We start from the raw sequence: 23,492 nt of genomic DNA, 5'->3' as shown, positions 1-23,492 counted from the left end.
GAAGACACTTAACTTTTCTGATTGGTCCATAGCCGTGGTCATGTCATTGCTGGCGGTGGATAGCCAGCGTCAGGTGATTCGAAACATTCGACAAGCCTATTGTGCGGATGCGCAGGTCTGCTGTCTAGGATATTGACACTAGGGAGTGCGTTATTGGGTTTGTAAATATTGTCTGCTTACTTTCCCAGCCCGAACAGACAAAATTTCAACCGGCGGCAGAATCAACTGAATATGTCTTTGATTGCATTGAACTCTCCACATCTGGGTAGGAGCGTAAAACCTTCATACCCCTTACTCAAAGTTTGAGGTCTTCTCGAAATACAAACCGACGTTTCATCAAACTTTTTTAATCTCACACAGTATATTTTGATATACAGTAGTTCGGTCGTTCGTGCCAGTTTTAGTACCGAGTAGTTTGCTCTCGAGCTGTGTAATATTGACTGTTAAAGCACTATGGCAAACAATGTTATTACTTTTTAATTATATTCAATGATAAAGCCCTGCAATGCAGGAACGGAGAGGTAAAGACTTCGTTGGACAGGAATTCAAGACAGTTATAAAATGTAAATTGCTTGTTCATTTTATAATTCGTATAAGAAATTGCCGAAGTAAGAACATTGTTTATAAGGCAGAGGAAGAGGTATGTTCAGTACAAGTGTCAGACCACTCATGACCAAAAACAAAGCGATTTTTATTACAGTAATAGCTGATCTACAAAACTCGTATAATTATCATGATCATCTGTTAATACTGTAATATTACTCAAAACCGTGACCTTTGAAGATATGGTGTCATTTAGATTAGAATCAGTTCGACAAATAAAAACTTGGTCAGTTTATGAAAAAACAATATACAGAGCGAAGAGGAACGACTATGGTACTTGTCAGCATTCAACAACGTCTATAATACAACCACTTTCTCATTCAATTTAATAGAGGAACTCACATCTGACCGCATCAGTCGATCTCTGTACGTATGTAAATGACACAAACACTCTGAATCTAGGAGATAATCACTGGTAAGGATTTAGCCTTATCTTCACGTTCCTCAGAATGGTTAAATAATCTAAGTGTACATCATCGGGATCGACTATTAGACCTTGTTGGGATAAAGGGAATGACGGCATGCAATATTTTGCACTAAGACTTTACATCTTTTGAGATGATGCAGAATATAGAATCTGTTCTTCAAAGAATTCCATATTGTTTTCACTTTCCTGTCGTCACCATTTGTTAAACCAATAACATTGTATTGCAGAGTCCCAACCTTTCTTCGATCTTCAGGTCTATCCACTGTATAATCGCACGAATGTTCATAATAAGTTCTATGCTATGCTACTTGCTGTCGATAGATTCGTGACAAAAACATGCAAGTGTACCTTTCATACAAGTACCAAATTCGGACATTAAATGTTTTCATGAAAAGCTTATTGTGAATGATTACCCTTTACCGGTATTGGGGAAAGGGCATAAATCGTCTTCGATAGTCTCTGAAAATGATGACTCGCCGTTCTCCCAAAGATTGAATGTGGTCGCAAAGAGTATATTTCAACATTTGATGAGTATAAAATTTTCTATTGTACTCAGTTTGGTATTGTTTCATTCTATTTTATCTGTTGGTATTATGATTGCATCAGACTAAGTCTAAAATACTGAAAATAGCAGTCCACTGGCTCTTAAAACATAGGGTCGGACTTCGTTGTAAATCTGGACACCTTGACACTGAGATAAATGATGCCACAGACGCAGACAACCAGGAGAGCGATACAGATTGAGATTGTGACAATGAATCCAGTGCTGTACGGGTCGTCACATACGGGCTCTGAACTGCCCGGATCCTCTTCTTTCTCCGTTGGTTTCACTGTGACCTTGGTCCTTGGTTCCACCGCGACCGTGGTCTGTGGCGCTGGTGGTTGGGTTGTCAGCTGGTATCCCGGCGAGTTGAGGTTTGTGTATAAGTATTCAAAGCCCTGTAAATGAGAGACATGGAATGTCCTTGGTTAGTCCTTGTTTAATCCTGGATTTATCTTGAAGTTGTCGGATAAAGAGCTACTAATCAGAGGGAAATGATGAAAAATCGCTGTTTCCGACTTCGAAGTATAGCACCATATCTTATGCTTCGCCATCTTATATGCTTTAAAATCGCAAGGTATCTAAATTACGTCATTGCTGAGGTGGCACATATAATGACATTATATGTGTCAATTGATGCCGTGACCGAATCAGACAGTGTACATACCTCGGGAGGACATTCAATGATATCATCGGGATTCCAGCCTCTACGTTTGTCGCCAACTGGTTCAATCTGGGTGAATATGAAAAATAAAACGGTCGTGAAGCGGAACGTGGCTACAGACGTGACATTTTAAATCCAGTTAAATTCACATCTTCAATGACATCCTATTAAAGAAAGAGAAAAACTGTTCGAAATAGCTCAACCACAGATTTATAATGGACACGTAAAATTTGACTAACATATGAAAGCAAAGTTTTCAGGAAAATCTTGGCGTTTCCAGAAAGTGAAGCAAAAAATCTTGTCTTACCATGTTGTTCCACAAGCTCATTGCACACATCTGATGTCCATATTCACTGAAGTGAAAGCAATCTGGAGAAAACATAGAGTGATCCCAACCACTGCCGTCCTGCATGTTATTAGAAAAAAGAAGAACGTGAGTATAAATAGGGAACCGACACGGTCTTCTAGGCATCTATGTCAATAACTACAATTAGAAGGAGTAAACTTCTTCATACGACGGAAACTGGCCGCCCAGCGGTTGTTAATCATTTTGCGTTACCATTAGGTTGGTACAGATAATTGAGTCTCTTTTATATTTTTGTCTTTTTGTCTTCGAACGATAAACTCATGACAGAAGTGACAGAAAACCACGAAACCGGCAATACTCAATATAGGTTGATGGTTTGTGAAGAAGTGATGCAATATGCTTGTTAAATTTGTCCTTGTTAAGAGACCTTTGAAATAAAAGTAGGGGCCTGTCCATTTCTAGTTGGCTAAACACGGGGAAATCGATTAGTTATTCACCCTATATGTAGCTGTTGCCGTTTCCATCACCTGCAGCGGAGGGTTTTTTTCGAAAAGGAACACACTGTATATAGACATCAAATCTTTCATCAAATACATGTATAAATCTGTTATGCATGTATTTGGCTCATGCCAAATTATGTTACTAATTTTGCAACAATTATGACATGAAACACAAACCTCATTTGGCGGAACGTACGTCTCTTCGAAGAAAGGCTGCAGCACCACGGTAAAATCTTCCCTAGTGTCATATTTACCACTGGCCACTAGATTTTCCAACGCACGCTGGAGAAATGAGATGAGACAATTAGAACTAGAGCACTATTTTAATCACATGACACACAGTAGGTTGGTTCAAGGATAATAATACATATCTTGAGAGCTAAAATATTTAAATTATCGTGTGAATCTGAGAAAGTTTCGTTTTCCGCCTGTACGTTTCCCAGACAGGAAGTTTGGCGCTCTTCGCTGCCACCCCTCCCCCATTACGCCGCCGAGAAAGATGGGTCTTCTAGACGTAAGACACTCCCCGATTGGCTAACTTACGTGGTACTCGTGAGTCAAATGGAGAACTTCTTCCCAGTCTTCATTGTAAATTTCCTTTCCGCATGAGCAGTAGGCCCTGCCAGACAACAGAATTGCAGAATTTAAAACAAGTTATGACGGTTTTGGTTAAATGTCGCCGGTTCCGTTGTAGTAAAGTTACAAGAAACAGTTAAAAAATCAGTGCATGCAACATCAATTGTGAAACAAAATATCTTCTGAAAACGCAGCTCGGAATTGATAAACTTCAGTGCTTATCAAAACGTTTTGGACTTTCAGTGTTCCGATAGATTTTATAATTTGATACTTAACTACACAGCATCGAGGTCTACGTCAGGCAGTACCAAATATTGACGTACTTTTTACAACCATTTGTGAAAACTTAGATTCTCGTAGGACGTCTACACAGACGACACATCGCAAATGCGCCGGTGAAATTTGTCACGTGAGTCATGTCAACAGGTTGAAAACTGTCACTGAGGCGTTCATACTATTGTAACAGCAAGGGAAATATTTCAAGGAGCATTTTTGAATGTAAAACAGCTTTCCCAACCGGTATTACTCTGGAAACTTTTAGTACAAAGGAGAATTATTAACGTCTCTGTCGGCGACAATACGTCAGCGCCTGTGCCACACTTCTGTCATTATACTGGGACTATATCGTGTGTAAAATGAGAAGGTGCGCTAAATTGCTTTCTTACAGATTAGTCACTTACAAGTGGAAGATATCACAGAGACCGTCAGTAAGTTTGTTGATTTCCGTCACCAAGACAACCTGGGCGAGATTTACGAACGTCCTGGGCATCTGGAGAAAGAGCCAAGCAAAACAAATGGTATTCGTTGAGCCAGTGAGTGTGTGTGTATATATATATATATATATATATATATATATATATATATATATATATATATATATATATATATATATATATATATATATATATATATATATATATATATCATGTCGATAGACATAAAAGGGGAGCAGACTGTTTATCATTTTCGAACAGAGCCATACTAGTATTCGAGCTTTAAACTGTTATCACATAATCATAATTATTGGTGTGATAATTGTTTCTTACTTTTACTTATTTGACAGTTCTCCTACCTATGTATATATAAACGACACCAAATAGATATGGGTAATTATGCGCATGCTCTAGGCTAGCAGCCGGGGTTCACATTGTGAACAATGATATTTTAGTTGAAATGATGAGTTTACCTCTTGATGCATGAGATCCAACGCCTTTTCTATCTCAGCGGTGTATTCCTCAGCGCTGTAATTGCTACATGCGCACAGGTCATTTCCACCGATGAAAACAGTGACCACTTTCCAGTCATTCTCGTAGTCTACTTCTGTCCTGTCTTTCATCCGGGTTATCAGTTCTTCGGTTTGTTCCAGCATGTGTCTTGATTCACAAAATGAGAAGAAGTATTTTGAAGGAGACGACAGTGACTTTGAACGCCTGATCTGCAACACCGATCTCCTGAACAGCTGTTAAGATGATTGCACCAGGCGATCACGTCTTACTGGCAAAAGCTGTGTGTTTATTGCGGACGTTGTGATCATACGAGTGTATAATTGATGCAGAGAAATTTTGTTTGGACATAAATGTCTTACATACCGGTCCATCTTCTCCTGTTCAGTGAAAAGATTTTACTGTGATTTGCTTTGCCTGTTGAATGGATCTGCTGCTGAGATAAAGTCGGTAGCAGCCTACTTTCACTGGCTCAAATGTTACGTGTAAACTTACCTTGCTCTGGCTCCAGGAACTGCAACGTTCAGTCTTGAAATCTCGACGTTCGTATGTGAACCAGTTTCAATCGAAAATCCTTTCAGCTCTGGATTGTACTTGCGCAGTATGTCTGTAAAAAGTAATAAAAATGTGACTTTTCGGATAACCGGCATGGAAAGTAAGTACACTTATACGCATTTCAAAGGTGTACTTCCATGTACATACACAAGATAATAAGATGAAATTGTAACTTACTTGATAACGTTAGCACACCATTATTTAACGACTCGTCTCCACCGACACTGAAAGTGAAGTTGCATGTAATCAGTCTAGATGAAGTAGATAGGTAGCGAGCTCGATTCTAAACTGGGCGAATAGTTAATTTTTTATGAGAATTATGCTCATTGATTGAAGATCTTCTAATTGGAATAATATTCGAAGATTATTCACATTTTCAATGATTACCTTTGTCTTGGTTCCTAATCAACATTTTATCGCAGGAATTACATAGTCCAGTGCTTATCTGTTTGTGATATGAATGAGAGGTACATCCGGGAAATCATGAATGACTCACCTCCACGACAGTCCCCTGTACTGGATCGCAACTTGAATTAAATTCTCTGCGCCTGCTCCGTTGGCAGCCTGAAATTGAAAAGAGGCAGTCAAATTTAGAAGTACATTTTTATCACATAAAATGCATTTACAAATGACGAATTTCTTCGTGTTGTACTGAAATTCATGCGTAAATTTGGAAAAAAATTCCTACCGTAATTGAATCTCCAAGTGCAGCAACCACATTAACGTCAGCTGGACGAAGTCTGTGAACTGGAGCGACAAAGACAATTTTTCGATTATGATTTTTATTCCTTTAAAAGCTGCTGTCGACATTATCATTTGCGTTCGTTAAACAAACCCTTCAGTTATGCCATAACTATAAATAACAAACGTCTGATGTTGGAGTTTTTTGCACACAAGCTCTTTGTCAGACCCTAGTGCGCAGCTGCTGATAAAATTTTCACTAACCTGACGTTGGTACTTCATTTGAAGGTCCGGTAATTTCACATTCAAATTTGTAAGGCGGTGTTGGCTCCACAGTCTGGTAGGAAGAAACACAAACCACAAGCAATAAGTTTTAGTGTAATAGAAGGCTGATGTGCATAAACAATGAAACCACTATAATGTCGCAGCGAAATCACCTATCGTGATTTCAGGAATACGGCAATACCGAGGAATAGCTTGCAGGAAAACCAGACTTCATTTGTAACCGGTAACTGGACAGAAGGACAATAATATCATGTTAATCATAATTCATTTTATTCTCACTTCAACCCTACATGCAGAAGATAGGCACTCTCTACACATGTACGTGCTCACAGACACGTCAAAGCAAGTCAGAGTCCAGTTTACCAAGCATGATAAGCCTTACAAACATTGAGGAACTTGGTACATACCGTCGGGGGAAGTGTCGACGGCCCTCGTGTTGGTATCTCGTATCCAGGAGTGTTCTTGTAAGTGTAAAAGTACTCGAAACCCTAGACAAATTGAATGAACCGTTTGAGGAAACAATGTACTTAAGTTTGTTCATTTGAATCGTATGTAGATTTACTGTGATAGCAATAGCTATTACTAAAACATGGCGTCATCAAAATATCAAAGATCATCATCATCATCATCATCATCATCATCATCATGTTCTGTTTTCGGCAGTTAAATGAAACAAATCAGACATTGTTATCACATGTTCCTGTATGTCAGCATAGCGGTATCAGGTCAATTAGACCTAAAATTGACTCGGCCGGAACTAACTCAGAAAAATAAAAAACTCGCTTACGTAGTATGTAAGCTTGTTTACATCCCTTTATTCCATGCAAAAGTTTAAGTTGGCTTGGCATTCGATCAAAAGTATCCAATCTTATTTAAATCCCTTTCAAACAAAGCGACAAGCCAGTAACCATTTTATTTAAGTTCACCAAACTTGAGACCCAATAAAAAAGAACAAAACTCTGTTAGTTTAACGGGTACGGTATGTTTTGGTAGGAATTACGGAAAAAGCTTATAGAAATATCTGATGTTTTTCTTCTCATTTTCGACCAAAATTCTACGTATGGAAAGTGGCCAACATTGTAGCTTTTCAAAGCTTAGCCAAGTTGGCAGATGGGCAGGCTGATTTTATATCGAGTAAAATTGTGTCTGGTTAGGTCGAGTATGGAGGTAGGAAGAGATCTCTTTCTGTCTCCATGGGTCGAGTTAGTTTCGGTCGAGTCTATTTCAGGCCAAGTTGGCTGTGAACATATCAAAACAACTTGGTACTTGTCAATCAACTGTTCATATCTGCTACTTACCTCCGGGGGGCACTCTACAATATCTTCAGGTACCCACCCTTTACGCTTACTTCCCACTGGCTCAATCTTTAAAAAGATTATACATAATTTTTTTTTGTCATTGAAATAAACATTCATAAGCGGCCATCATACATATTCTAGTATATTCCTAAAAGCTTGTTAAAACACTCAGCATTTATTAAGGCCCCCTCTGTACGCGTATCTTTATCCTCGACAAGAAAAAAAAAATTATAAAAATTATTAAAAAATTATATATTATATATTCGGACAAAAACTAATTTTAGTATACATGTTACGATAGGGACTTCCAGGCCATTCGAGCAGTTCATCTAGTTCATCAAACTTCAGCTTACAAAAGTATATCATATTATTTCTGCATGTCAAAAAATAAAACGAAAAATATTATTAAAATAAAGTCTCTCTCTCTCTCTCTCTCTCTCTCTCTCTCTCTCTCTCTCTCTCTCTTCTCATTTATAGCAAAATTTGATTTGTCCATGTTTCATGGATGTAACAGCCAGTCTTAGAGAACTTTGTCTACAGAATACACAGGAGTGTGACATTAAGCTTACCATGTTGTTCCAGAGACTCATTGCACTGACTTGGTGTCCGTATTCACTGAAGTGGAAACAATCGGGTGAAAACAAACTATCGTCCCATTTTCCTTCTTCCTAGAAAAGAGAGAACACAAACTTATGAATTCAAGAATCGATTGTGTATGAAGTCGCTTCAACAAGGCCAGGACTATAAATATGAACACTTTTGCAGGTAAACCTTGCTTGTACAATTGAACAGTTGGAGGAGAATATATTTGACTTTGACGTTAGATCTTATGCAAGGTAATCTTTATCTTCCTTCTTTCGACAAAAAGATTTCAATGTTGCACTGACCAGTAAAATTATAGTTGTCAATTCTAGAAACAGCATAAACGTTCTTTCCACGTTGATAACGAATAGATTTTGGCTGTTTTTCTCTACAAAACATCAAAACAAATTCCGAAAAGACGAGCATTTTATCATCGTTATCGGACATAATAACGATCAAATTGTATTTACCTCCAGCCAAGGGACGTACGTCTCTTCATAGAAAGGCTGTATAACGACTGTGAAATCGTCCCGAGTGTCGTAGTCACCGTACAAGACGAGGTCTTCCATAGCTCTCTGCAAAAGATGACACATCAAAACAGTTTTATGTTATTATACATATATTTATTTTATATGAAAAAATAAACAACTACAAAAAGGTTCACTAAAACACTAGATGCACTTGCATGTGGATTTACACCTTTGAACTTGACACGTCATCGTTTCAAGTTGCTGTACGTGCTTTTGAAGATTTGTGGTTCTGCAATCATTTCGAAAGTCAACGAACACATTCATACGTACGTGGTAGTCTCGCGCTAAGTCTAAAACATCTTCCCAATTCTCGTCCCATCTTTCCTTGGCACAAGGGCAGACAAGACTGAAAGAATAAAAAAAGAGACAATAAAGGCGTGTTGATGGTGTGTTAGATTGAGGAGGCTCGACATAATCTAGTTCTCTGTGTTTGAGAGTGTATACAGAGACTGTTTAAAGTGTTAACCTGTAAAATAAAAGTTGGTGCATTGTACAAAGAAATTTGATTCACTTACAGGTGTATGATGTCACAATATCCATCCAGTTTATTTACTTCTGTTACCAACAGCACTTGGACAAGGTTGACAAATGTTCTTGGCATCTTGAGAAGATGAGGGAAAAAAGATAGAGTGACTGGAAGTTTGGTATTGTTTGTCGTCTTGGTTTCCGAAACATTGTGTTGAAATTGACACTGCCGACAAGTATGCGATCTGGCGCTATTTCACGTACCGTCCTTTGAGTTACGACTAAAATGATCAACGTGTCACACAAAATGAATGGAAGTTTAGATCTTGGAAACAGTCCCATGCAGCTGTTGAGATTTCTCGATGCGATACTGAACCCTAATTTGGTAACATAATAATTTATTTTTTTCCACAAGGTATAGAATGCGCACTCGTCAACCAATAGGTAAATTAGCACATTCGACATACTCTGATACAATTAAGCATCTTCTACTACTCTTCTTTCATTTCCCCCTAAGTTCATGTCCTTTCATATAACGTTGCCAGTCTATCATGATGCATTTTATGCAAGCAAGGAAAATTAAATGCTCCTTTATCTATAACGGTTTGTTTTGCGCATTTGTACCTCAGCGTGCATTTTGTCCAAGGCTTTCTTAATTTCCTCCTTGAAGGCGGCGGTGGTCGACCCTTCAGGGTCACGACAATAGGCACATAGATCGTTACCGCCGATGAAAAGGGTCACAACCTTCCAGTCGTTCTCGTAATCGACGGCGTCCCACGTCTTAAGACGCTCTATAAGGTCTTCAGTCTGACTCAGCATGTGTCTATGACAAATGTTAATAATAATATAACATACACAAAACTCTAAACCATGGGATATTGTAAGAAAAATTTCTGAGTCATATAATGCGTCCTCGAAAAAAGACTCAAAGAAAGAGTACTGCTTATTGTAAAACCCTTGAGATACTGAGTGCGGTACGGGTGTCGCGAGGTGATATCATATATGAGAGAGAGAGAGAGAGAGAGAGAGAGAGAGAGAGAGAGAGAGAGAGAGAGAGCATATATTATATAAACCGTTAACGCCACCTTGTGAAACCATGAGACCTACCTTGCCCTGGCTCCTCCAACGGCCACATTCAGTCGAGAAATGTTGTAATTGTTATGGGATCCTGTTTCAATTGAATAGCCTTTGATATCGGGATTGTAATTCCGGAGTATGTCTGTGAACACAAAAGTAGAGTCACTGAAGAGAAACTGATTCGGCGTATTTTTCTCATTGATTGTGTGTTTGCCTGAGTTTGGAATCACTTATCAATGGTCCAAATTTTGTGCTTTGGATCATCAATGACACGGTCATGTGTAGTCAGATCGGTAACGTAACCTACTGCACTTTGTCCTGTTTGAAATAAAGAACTTATTGCGACGAAATCATGTTTTTGTCAGACGTTGCAATATTCATTTCATCTCCTAAAGTTTGAGCTGTTGTCGTAAAAATCATATGAAACTTCTACACGGGACTCTGAGCTACCCTACCGTCTTCTCTAGTCGTAAAATTTGTACGCCGAGAAAAATTACAGCGAAAATATCTGGAGCGATGTCAATGGTAAGCCATGATCATTTTTTATAGTTAGTAGTTCACGGGAACTCACTTGTCAGGGTCAACGTGCCGTCTTCGTAAGAATTGTCGCCTCCAATGCTGATAACAATTTTAAAAAGAACAAAAGGTATAAAAATTATCATTATAGGAACGGTAAATTAGTAATCTGATATTGCTTTTATTTGTCCAAGTAAATTAACGAATCGGGTCCAGCTGTGACCTCGTGTGAACAGAGAAAATCTTTTAACATCTGGGCCACTACGTGGAGTGAAAAAATGTTGAGAAAAGTCACACGAACGTACCTCCACGATAATCCTCTGTACTGGATCCCGATTTGTAGAAGATTTTCAGCAGCTATCGCGAATCCAGCCTGTTAAATGAAAGGGAAAACCATGGGAATCCGATCAATGAGAATTTTGAACACATAATATGTATATCCAACACACTGTCTTAAAAATATTTGACCCCACTCATCGATTCGGAGGAGGGACTGTGGGTATTTTTCGTTTGTGCGTTTTCTGTGTATTAAAGCTGCGTCAGAATCAAGCAGCATTGTGTTCAGATTAGAAACAAACTACATTTGTCACTCATACTACAAAAACGACTATATTCTAAATATGGAATTTCTTTGTATTTATAGAGCAAGGACGTCAGCGTTATTTGCGCTCTTTTGAACGCGCAAGGCATCCTTCACCCATCGTGATAAAAAGGCCATAGATGTCACCTACCGTAATGGAGTCACCGAGCGCGCCAAGAACCGTTACATCGCCTGGCCGGAGTTCATGCACTGCAAGGGTAAGGTAGAAATAGTGTATGTCGGTCTTCTTTGTATTTTTAACGAATAATTTAATTTTTGAATGAAAAGTGGTAATTGTCTTCTGACACGGACCATTCGAAATCGAGGCTTACCGGACGTAGGAACTTCATTTGACGGTGGAATGTATGGGCATGTAAAATTGTACTTGGGTGCCGGTTCAGGAGTCTGCGTAGTCTGCCAGGAAAGAGACATGCATCACATTCAATTATGATTATGAATTATAATGAATCCATTGCCCTCTAACGTCTTATCACGGTACACTAGAATCTTATATATTCCTATTTAGAACCCGTAAAGTTCAAGAATACAAAATCAACCTACGGTAGTTATTTAAAACTATAATATTTGGAAAAGCATTAAACGAACTAACAATCTTTGAGACAACGAAGTCCGATATCATCATGTTATCGTGACAAATGCAACGACGTTTTAGAAACTCACCGACGGTGGTTCTGTTGGTGTTTCCGCTGACGGTCCTCTGGTTGGCACTTCGTATCCTGGCGTGTTCAAGTAAGTATACAGGAAATCTGAATCCTGTCAGACAACAATTTGTAAATTTCACCTTTTTAAAAATATTTCACCAGGAAATAAATATATCATTACATCACCTTTTCTTAAAGACATTATTTAAGTCTTCGATGTCGCCAACTGGTGGCGATAACAATTTCCATCAATGAATTTAGTACCTTTGTTCATGTACTTGTAAATATGTTTCTACGGTAATCAATGTACAAGAAGAAAGCAGAAAAACAACCTATATTTATGTTTACAATTATCTGCAATCATCAAGACACTGTTCCTTGACTTTTCGAGTCCAATCGATTAATCGTTGCCATGGCATTCTGTCTTGTAATTGGCACAGTTTGTATACCTTACCTTCGATGGGCATTCGATGACGTCATCGTAAGTCCACGCCTTTCTCTTTTGTCCCGCAGGTTCGATCTGTTGGCATAACGGAGATCATGCGATCATTCTACCTTCATCATTGTCTAAATCATCGCATCTGCAAATTTCTTGAAGTGTTATTGGATGTAGTTTTACACGATGGTTAGTTTTCAAGATATTTACAGATAAAGCTTTCTTCAATACGAGTAAGGGGCACAAATCTTTGTGTACCTTCAATATATGTGTAGGGCATAAACCCTTGCAAACGGATATGATTCAATATCACAGATAGAGCGAATTTCACCAATTAGTGTAATACTTTCCCTGTGGTTAAATTACAATCACAGAAAAATATGAAGTTTCAGGTTTCTTACCAAGTTATTCCACAGGCTCATGGCAGATATCTGGTGTCCGAACTCGCTGAAGTGAAAGCAATCCGGAGACAAAATATTTGGCTATAAAAACAAAGAGTATGACGAGTCAGGTCGGATTTTCAATGGAAATAATCAGGAATTACCATGCTGTCCACTGTCTATGCTGTTAAAGTGAAAGTGCTTGCTTTGAACAGCTGAAGTTGTCAAGTTTTTTCGAGTTCTTTATCTTGTTATTCTATATTATGTCTAATCACATATCTGTTTTAATAAAGAGCGATATTTTCACATTTGCTATAGTGATACAGGTTTGGCAAACTACAATTACTGAAGCATTTAACAAACTTTCATTCATTAATGTGGACGAAGCCAGGGTCACGACGAGGTGTTACACGAAACATAACATTGTCCTTAACTTTTATCATCAAAAATGTCACCGTCGTCATCTCCTACCCTCGAATTAGCTACGTGGAAAGTATCCTGGTAAATTTGTTTTCATACATACGTCGTTTTCTTCGATATTCAGTTCCTCGAAAAACGGTTGAATGACGACAGTGAAATCATCCCTGGTGTCGTATTGACCGTAAAGTATCATGTCATCCACCGCTCTCTGAAAATGGAAGCAACCAAATCACACCATATGTATGGTTTGGAGACGAAAGTGGTAAATAAAAGAGTCGACGTGCGTTACAACGCCTAAGTCTGGCATCATTAATATTTACGGTGTTGTAAGCAATCAGGATTACCTGAGAACATTGCAAGTAACATCCGGAGAGGAAAATAAAACAGTGGCGGATGATTCACTAATTCGTTACAAAGGGACGATCAAGGGGAAACTAAGACACTTACGTGATATTCTTTGGTCAGTTGCAGGATTAATTCCCAGTCTTCATTGTATATTTCTTTGGCACACTCACATGCGATTCTGTGGTGAGAACGTTTATGAAAGTTACTATGTTGCTTTTGTCCACGACTGATATCATGTAACCTTCTTGAAGTTGAAGCGTGGTTTTTACATAGAGTATTTTCGCATCAAAGATCGATTGTAAGATTGAAAACTTCTATTTATTTCATACAATTACAGATCGAACCGACACAAACGATCAGGTATGAAAGAGCTCAAAACACGCCTTTCTATTTCCTGAAGTATTTTTTTTGTTTTCAAGTGCCAACGTAAATCGTAAATTCAGTCGATTAAAGCAAACATAATGAAACGTAAGTTTAATGCACAGATTATAGGATACATTTTAGATTATCGTTGATCACATTCATAAGCTTTCGTAACTTCTGAGGAAGAGCAGAAATGAGTACTGAAATTGCTTACCTATGAGCTAAGTTACAAAACGGAGTTGTCATTTTATTTAACTCTGTCACCAGCATAACTTGGACCATATTAACAAATGTTCTCGGCATCTGAAAGACGGAACGAGCAGCAGAGCATCCAAAAATGCATTATTATTTGCCTCATATATCGACGTTGTTGGTGACGTAGCGGGTTGCATAGTCATCATTTGACTGAATGTCACCCGGAACTATTTTCAACTTGACAACTTCGGGATTTAATATGATCAAGTAACATGTTTTTCAAAGGAAATTCATTCTTATAAAATTATGCTCAGAAAAAAGGTAAATAGTAATTTGAATACATTCATGAACCAATCGATTGAATTTCATAGACCAAGTTTGCATCACGTACCTTTGCACAGATGCTACATTATCGAGTTTTATTCACTTATGTTTTCATTGGCTAATAGAGAACCATGTAAAGTTTGATGACCAATGCCCAATATAATGGTGACTGTACCAGTTGCTTACTGCATCATTTCAATTACATATTTCTCGACCATTAAAATATGCATAACTGTTGCCGAAGTCAAAGCACGTACCTCGACCGTGCCCCAGGTACAGCAACATTTAGTCTCGATCTTCGTTATGACAAATACAGTTGAGATGTGTACATCTTAACTGAACTTGTCAAAATATTTTGTATCAGTACACTGCTTGCTTGTGTATGTCATTGCAGTACCTGAAGTCACAGCTTTCGAGACTTGTAAGAGATCGTTATCATTACCTCGCTGTGCATCAAATCCAGAGCCAATTTGATATTTCCGGCATACTCCTCGGCAGTGATGTAGTTGTCGCTACATCGGCATAGATCGTTCCCGCCAATAAAGATAGTGACCATTTTCCAGTCGTTTTCGAAGTCCATTTCATCCCATTCCTTCATCCTCCTGATCATTTCTTCTGTCTGCTCAAGCATGTGCCTGTGAATAAATATACATACTTCACATGTTTAGGAATGAAAGTGTCAGGTGACACAGTGGAAAGCAATTTTATTTGGTATGTTATAACCAATATTGCACAATGACATGATTCAAACGTTACTGTTTTGTCACACTGACGTTTACTCATTACAAAGACAGTAGAACATCTGTTGCCTAATCTGCAAAGCACGTACCTCGACCGTGCCCCAGGTACAGCAACATTAAGTCTCGACCTTTCTTCGTTGAAGTCGGGGGATGAAGCCACTGAATATCCGGTTAGATTTGGATTGTAGTTCCGCAGAATATCTGAGAGAGAAAAAAATACAGAAACACATATAGTAAGACTGTAGTAATTAATAGCACTTCTGCACAAAATGAGCCGCATGATTGCCAACCTTGGAGAAGCAGATGCGACAGATGTATTTGAATATTGCATTCACAGAGAAGTATTCATATTCGGAGCTCAGTATACTTCAACTTCTTTCAATAAATATCAGGAACTCAAACAACTTGTTATTCGACGGACGTTCTAGAAGATTAAAAAAAAATGTATACAGCTCTTACTATACGTTTTCAATTCTGTCAACAGGAATAGTCCCTACAAGGAAAGTTGTGTGCTTACTTGGAAGTGTCACTGCGCCATCTTGTAAAGTTGCGTTTCCACCGATGCTGTACAATAGGGACGAATAAGATTTTCAGTTATGATATTGGATACATCCTCGATGATGTATCAACATCTTTGCAGCATAGAGGAACTTTGAAAGCGTGTATAAAATGTTCTACTTTCGTCATACGTTTCAGCTTTCATCTCTACTTATGCCGTTTGTGTACGTATGTGTATATGTAATTATACATGTGTGTTATAGTACAATGTACATTTGGCATGTACCCTATTCACCACGGCGTGCATCTATGTCTGCGTGTATCTGTGTATCTGTAAGGATGATGTACACTGCTGAGCATTCATTTCTTACCTGAAAGCTAACTCCCTACCCATGATAACGACCTCAATAAGACAATCTGCTCTGGCTCCATTGCCTGCCTGAAAATGTGACAAAGGAGAAAAATTGAACTGTGATGGTCTCAGCCAGCAAGATGTTACAAAAACGATCAAAGCTACTCGAGACATAGCTAAACAACCGGTTACAAAATCGAAGCATTAACTTGGGTTCACAGTAAGTACCAAAGGTAAGCTTCGAGTGTGTCACTCGTAACCAATAGCAGCGATCGCAACACCTACCGTTATGGAATCGCCAAGTGCAGCAACAACATCAATATCACCCGGACGAAGCTCGTGAACTGGAAAAGATAATACCTATATTAGAAACAGTATCTAGAGAAAATGGAAAGGAAGAAACGAAATTCAAATGATCATTGAAATTCTTACCGATCGGTATAATACCACACAATTGAATATAATTACATGCCATCATTCAATGAACAGAAACAGTGAGAAAAAGAGAAAAAGAACACTCTCATTTATATGTTTTATATGTTATACCATTCTATTCACCACCTACAAATAGAAGTTTCATGCATCCTGCAATCTTCAGACAGACATTGAAAACTAAAAAAAATCGACAGCGCTACCCTCTCATTTAAAAGCTTATGGTTAGGACGGTAAAATGTTTTGTTAAACCCGTTCGATCAAAAAACAATAATTTTAAAACAGTGCAAGTTTTTTTACAGATGAATATCTTTTATTTGATCATTTTAGAAGTAACAAAGATAACAGTGTTACTGTTGCAAGTATACAATATTGGGTTAGTCTTCATGCAGACAGAATCAACGATGTTGTTGGACTGTGTACCGAATGCATAGTCTGTTGATCACCAGTCCGTTGGGCAAATCATTAAAAGTGCGACGACCTTTATTTTGTTTTAAGCAATCATATGATGAACTTTGAATTTTGTTACAGTCAGGCTCAATCCTTGCGCCAAAAGGTGGAATCTTCTCAAGTACACTAGACAACTGAGTTTTATGCCTGTAGTACATGACCTGTCATTTCAATTTTAATATTTTCTTGTCATATCGAAAAACGTGAGATATTACGTGACGATCAGAGAACAGTGGTCTAGGAGAACATATATATCCACGACGTTTATACTGGAATGTCATATTTGATCGTCGTTGGAACTTCTCCAAGCCCGGCCAAAAGTTAATCTTCAATGTTTAAATCGCCGATATCTTTCCTTTGATTCCCGATTTTCACACCTACCTTTGGTAATCAGAACATCATTGGACACCGTTCAATGAATTGATTATCACAGTATAACAAAGCTTTTTTGATCTCATTTAGGTACTTTTATCCTGAACTTTTAACCCAATACTTCATTACAGGTGATGAATTTTATGGGGCGTCCACAATATAAAATACGATTGAAACTAATTTGGGATAATTGGATGGTGAAGAAATGTCTTTAAAATCTGCAAATGTAAGCTAATCTGCTTTTCTGTTTACGTTACACACTTGTTTTTATTAGTAATTTGTAATATCGAGACATTCAGCTATAGGGCATCTAAGACTTTTGAGAAATTTGAAAAATATGAAGATCCAATTATCCCAAAATAGTTCCAATCGTGTTATAAACAAAATTTTCAACTTACCTGACGTCGGACGAGGATCTGAACGGGGAATAGGGTCACAGGTGAAATTGACGTCCATTAGTTCATATTCCTGGAAAAATAGTTTGTGAAAAATTATCATTATGGTAGACAGCGCCTCGGGGACAGATATACGGACTCTCAAACTTTTACAATTCTTTTTCTGATCTATTCCTTATGGGGGTTTATTTTAAAGCTCTTGGTGTAAGAAAACTTTTAACCGTCTTAGTTTTTCGAAAATCGAATTTTTATTTCTCTCCATAGAGTTAACACGGGGGTGGCGCCATTTTGAATTTCAGATATCGGTAAATCTCACGTAATTTGTTTCTGTAGTGCCAAGATTTGCACGGTGACCCCAAATTTTATTCGTGATTTTGAAAGTGGATAGATAAAAGAATCCTTGAGGAAAGTTTGAGCAAAAGTTTAAGTCTTTCATTTTCAAGGCGCATACTACCTTAAGTTCACTTTAATTTTCGAAAGCGTCCACGGATGCTGTTGCTCTAGACACACCAATGTAAAAGAGGGCTGACAAAATCCGTGTTCAAATGAACATAGAGTACGACCTGTGGTTCTCCTAAATAGATCTCACTTTGATACAGATCCATCATAAAGTTTTTAAAAAGTAAGTGTAATTTGTGTCAACTATCGTATGTTTTGCGTCACATGACCTCCAATGTACAATGCATAGGCTAAGCTACATCTCATAGGTAAAGACTTTCCAAGTTTTATGGGAAGGCTAGTGAATTTAAAACTTCGTGTAAAAATTATCCTAAATAGGTCTTACTTTGATTCTGATCCATCATGGTGCAAAAATAATTTGTGCCAAGTATATGCATATTCTCGTGTACTACATGTATTAACCTAATTAGGTCTTACTTTGATGCAGATCCAGCACGGGGTGAAAATAACTCCGGTTGTGTCAAGTATCATATGTTTTGTGTTTATGCATGGGTCAACGTATGAGGTAAATGCTAAAGCCGTGTCTCATAGCTTACACCTAAACTTATCCACATCATGCTAAGACTTTCCATTGTCATTCAGCGGATAAAGGCTGTCGTATAAGCCCGTATAGACTTGCCGAGACAAGAAGTTAACAAGACATATGCAGAAAACACATGTTGTATATTCCTACCAATCATCTTTATACTGACTTTGGAGATAGAGAATGCAAACACACGGAGAATCACCTTTATTTCCTGACATGTTTCTGTACACTGAAACAAAGCTTTTTGACAGAGTGGAAGTTTTTGAAAATCAAGTGACCCCCTCTGTGCTGTTTCAAAAAAAGCATGCCCCCCCCCCCTGCAGTTTTCCAATTTCAGGTATTCCCACTTGGATTTTGCCGGGCCACCCCTGGCAATAACAACTGAATGCTCCATTATTTCAGTCAGAATTTTTAATAAGCTGAGAAAGTAGTAACAATCATACCTTAGACCGCGCTATTGTAGGCAGAACAGATAAAGAAAAATAAGTACACACTTTTGAGTGTCTACCAGCAACACATGTTAATGAGCTGTCAAAAATTTGAGAATAATCGCCATCATACCAATCCATAATCCAATGACAGTAGGTCAGAATTCGTAAGACAATAGTTGTAAACATAGACACAAAACAGCACAGAACAGACAGTAAATAGACCATACACAAACAAAGTCATATTCGTGAAAGAAAGATATATAGACCTCTGGCCAGACTTTACCTAACTACAGCGATAAAATAGCTGTCCCCCATGGGTCAAATTATGCATGTTCGGCATCATACACAATTGCGTTTCTGATCATCTTTCCTGGAGCAGACGCAGAAAAATACGCCCGAAAACAGCTAATTTGTCATGGTAAGTCATGCTCCCAAGCTAATGCCTTTCTCACACTTTGCAAAGTTTTGACGTCCAGATTTCTCTGGATAAAATATTAACGAAGGCTTTTGGTTTCATTAATGTTTTTCCTTACGTGCATGTTTATCATCAACAAATAACCTCTGTAAGAAGTAACCTAACGAATGTTGTATTGCAAAGTTATATGTTCTTATGATACTATCACTGACATGTAAAAGTTTACTCACCAGGCATCGGATATCCAGAATAGGAGGAGGCTCGCTGAAGATGGGAAATTCAGGAGGAGCTGTAGGAGGCACTTCAGGGAGCTCCGGTAGTTCTGGTAGTTCTGGCGGAAACGGAAACGGTGGCTGGAAAGGGGGTCCATTATCGTCTCCACCGTAATACTTTAGAAATTTGACATAGTTATTCCACCCTGTAAAGGAAATGATTTTGTTAATATAATCTGTTACTTTTTGTGATCAATGAGTTTTGCGTTTTATATTCTCCGTGAAAAGAACCTCTTTCATACAGGGAGTCATGTACTGCATGGTTGTCGTTATAGGGCTCAATTTTTCCTTGCGAAGAGATTCGTCTCAGGTTTCTAATTTATTATGCATCGGTGGTCGTGTTACCACCCTGCAATATCAACAGGACTCTAAAATATGTGAAGTGACCACAATTAGTCACATTTTCAAATGTTCAGCGGCCATACAGGATGCTGTCAACAACTGCAATTGCGAGCCCTAGACACGTATTTAATTTTAGACTAACGAAATAAATAGAACCATACTCGATGCTCTTATACTTAAATAAAGCCCTACACCTTGTTTCGATTAAGTGATACATGGAAAATTTATTAATGGGACCTTGTAAGTCATACACTCAAACGCTAAAACGATGGCTCGGACACGTACAGTGATAAGCGACCCGAAACAGTGGAAACAGTGTTTTTTGTGGAACTTTGATTGGATTTAACGACCATTTAAATCAAATGAAATTGCAAAACTCAGCTGAATATGTGTCGCTGTTGATGATAAGTCATTAGATTAGTCAAAACGATCGAGGTTTTGTTTGTGTAACAATTAAGGTGTCACTTGGGGATCCTTAACTGTAAATTTGATATTTTTCATGTTTCTATGACGTAATTGAAGAGGTCCTTTGCAATATCTGTCGCCAGTGGACGGTATTCAAAGGCAAATTATCACAGCACTTTGGTGTTTTTCGTAAATACGCGCAGCATTCACTAGTAGTGAGTTGAAATCCTGCAATTAATTCAAGCGTCGATTGCAGATAATGCACGCTACGTTTGTGTCCATTTGTTGATTACTCGCGTTGCATGGGAAATCGAAATAACCAATGCGAGATTTTCACCAAATGTTACAGCTACAATCATTTTGACAGACACATGTAACTTACAAATTTCGGGCGGCTCATCATCACTCCATTCCGAGCATAGCAGAGATGGCAAGAAACAGGCGGCCAAGAGGGCCCTAGCTATTTTCATCTCCATTTGTGCTGATGCAGTGGTCGCTCCAGTATGGACTTCTGGTTACAGTGTTCTCATGCCAGTGATCAAAGTATGGACTCAAAGATACCGTGCCCTCTATCGGTTGCCCCTTTCATGCACCCAATTGTCCCCTTTATCACTTGTAAAAAATCAACATTTATCAAGTATCGCTTCGACGTTTGTATACATCGTATTTGAAGCGACTGACCTTTAATCGCAGTGATGACACGAACTGTCATGCTCGTCACTAAATAATTACCGTTTCCACCATCTCTCTCTCATTTGAATAGATAGACTGGTATGTGATAACTATTTGGACACATTTATAGGATATGATAATGTCATCAAATACACTTAGGTTGCGCAAATGAACTATTTGAAAATGTTCAATCTGTGAGGATGTCCCGATGATATTAGCACTGTATGTATTATATAATAATATCGTGCCAAATCTAAGTAAGAACTAAGATATTAGAAGTTGGGTATTGGCAGACGTCCTACAAGCATGATGTTTCCTCTGACAACATCCGATGATTTAGTCGGACTTCTACGTTAGACCTTACGGTATATAAGAGATGCAGATGATAGCAAATGTCCGGTATGTTTAGTTGGCGATTTATATCAAATGAAATTGATAACCGGGACTAGACAGAAATTACAGGGGGAGGGCCGTTGTTTTCTTGGGTAGGTTGCCATTTCTCGCTCAAGCTTTTTTGAAGGATCATGAAATTTCACGCTTACCTATGGAGAAGTGTCACTATATTTTGCGCAAAGAAGACAAGATATGACCGATATAGTGCTTCATCCAAAATATCGAATCACAATACATTGGAATCCACTGAGCGAACTATTATCAATTTCCCCATACAAAACAAGCTATATTTGTACATTTTTATATGACATTTATATATTGATGTAAATGTATTTGAAGTTGGAGGTAAAAAGTGCAAGTGTGTACAAGACATTTGATTTTCCGACTTCATCGTAAATATTAATTCACTATATATATGGCAGTCTATGAGAAAATTATGAACAATTTTTTACAATAGAAAAGAAGCAATATCTGTGCATTTATAGAAGTTTGACAATTGATATAAATGTGCTTGATAAGAATATGATGGTTACAAGTGTACGTATGTACAAGAAATTTGATTTGGAAATTTCATCGAAAATGTTAATTCACTATATATCGCAGTCTATGAAAAAATATGAACTTTTTTCCAATAGAAAACTACCGATATCTGTGCATTTAATATAAACGTTTGATAAATTATGTGAATGTGCATGATTAGAATAGGGTGGTGACAAGTGCATAGGTGCACAAGAAATTTGACTTTGGAATTTCTCCGAAAATGTTGATCCTCTATACATGGCAGTCTATGAGAAAATTATGAACAATGTTTTTAGAATACAAATTAAACTAGCTAAATCAGTGCTTTTATTTTACGTTTGACATTTGACATAATGATATTTGATTTCAATGGGGTTTTGAAAGCGCAGATGTTAAAAACAAATATGATATTGGAATTTCACCCACAATATTATTTCACATCTCATGGCAGTCCACAGGTAAACTATTTAACATTCCCCCTACAAAATTTGCTATATATGTGCATTTATATGAATATGTTGTTCAATATTGACTTTGTCTGTAATTAGTTTCTTGACAAACAATTATAGTGCACTTTGTACAATTGCATGTACATGCCAAAGTGCAAATGAATTACGTGAAACCTTGCATAAAAGTGATGATTTGTTTAGGTTAAAATATATTCTTTGAAAATTCAACTGTCAAATGAAAAATTATATATCAATTATGATATTATTGATGTGGACTGTCACACAGAAGGGAGGGTCACTATTTCTGGGGCATGAAATTGGGAAGAATCACTTGTTTTCTCGCAAACGGTTTTGAAGAGTCCCTAACATCATTTAATTTTTTAGTTCAAGTGTACCGTTAGGAAGGACAGAAAGTGAAATGTGAGCGACGTGCCGATAAAGCACCATGTTGTGCATCTGATACATGTAACTTGGCCCTTTCCAATATTACACTCTAAGTTACAATATACGCATTATCGCATAATATCATCTGACATTATAAATACAGCTTAACATAAGGTGGGGTGATGGCATATAATATGTATCTATCCAATAACGTCTGACAAATCGATAATGCAATAATAATACATGGTAACAAGTGCAAGATCAAGAGTTGTTTCCTGCCAGTAGGACATAGAGAGCCCACGACGGTAATATCGATGTCCGAGACGATGAAATATGTCTTCTGAATGGGGAGTGTTGTAGATTGTACGTGCAATTGTATCCTAAAGAGCCGGAGTTGTAATGTGTCTTGTGCCCGTTGTATTGGCAACATTAAGGCTAAGAGGTTTCATTT

At 37.9% G+C, this 23,492-nt stretch overlaps 1 protein-coding gene across 1 annotated transcript; it reads right to left on the bottom strand.

The window, feature by feature from the left end:
- Positions 1-667: 667 nt before the first annotated feature.
- LOC139150008 (phospholipase B1, membrane-associated-like) lies at positions 668-21,165 on the bottom strand. Its single transcript, XM_070722148.1, has 38 exons — positions 21,007-21,165; positions 19,836-20,023; positions 17,778-17,847; positions 16,411-16,469; positions 16,145-16,212; positions 15,793-15,839; positions 15,365-15,476; positions 14,978-15,170; positions 14,231-14,319; positions 13,756-13,831; positions 13,412-13,516; positions 12,910-12,990; positions 12,527-12,592; positions 12,092-12,184; positions 11,743-11,824; positions 11,562-11,620; positions 11,136-11,203; positions 10,886-10,932; positions 10,345-10,456; positions 9,862-10,060; positions 9,288-9,373; positions 9,043-9,118; positions 8,713-8,817; positions 8,230-8,328; positions 7,661-7,726; positions 6,770-6,850; positions 6,342-6,414; positions 6,085-6,143; positions 5,893-5,960; positions 5,574-5,620; positions 5,337-5,448; positions 4,805-4,991; positions 4,299-4,387; positions 3,586-3,661; positions 3,220-3,324; positions 2,543-2,641; positions 2,239-2,304; positions 668-1,969 (listed from the first exon to the last, which is right to left on the bottom strand). Exons 1-38 carry the CDS (start codon positions 21,098-21,100, stop codon positions 1,676-1,678), a joined length of 3,696 nt encoding a protein of 1,231 aa, XP_070578249.1. The 5' UTR covers positions 21,101-21,165; the 3' UTR covers positions 668-1,675.
- Between the last annotated feature and the right edge of the window lie 2,327 nt (positions 21,166-23,492).

Source organism: Ptychodera flava, chromosome 14 (genome assembly GCF_041260155.1).
Source record: "Ptychodera flava strain L36383 chromosome 14, AS_Pfla_20210202, whole genome shotgun sequence".
Taxonomy (NCBI): domain Eukaryota; kingdom Metazoa; phylum Hemichordata; class Enteropneusta; family Ptychoderidae; genus Ptychodera; species Ptychodera flava.
The sequence above is the reverse complement of the archived record's forward strand: the minus strand, read 5'-3'. Positions and strand labels throughout refer to the sequence as shown.

Excerpts from the sequence above, each read along its gene's own strand:
- LOC139150008 (XM_070722148.1), bottom strand. The coding sequence starts at position 21,100 with ATGGAGATGAAAATAGCTAGGGCCCTCTTGGCCGCCTGTTTCTTGCCA. Across the intron at positions 8,818-9,042 it reads ACTTAGCGCGAGACTACCAC|AGAGCTATGGAAGACCTCGT; the intron begins GTACGTATGAAT and ends CATCTTTTGCAG. Across the intron at positions 7,727-8,229 it reads TGAGTCTCTGGAACAACATG|ATTGAGCCAGTGGGAAGTAA; the intron begins GTAAGCTTAATG and ends ATCTTTTTAAAG.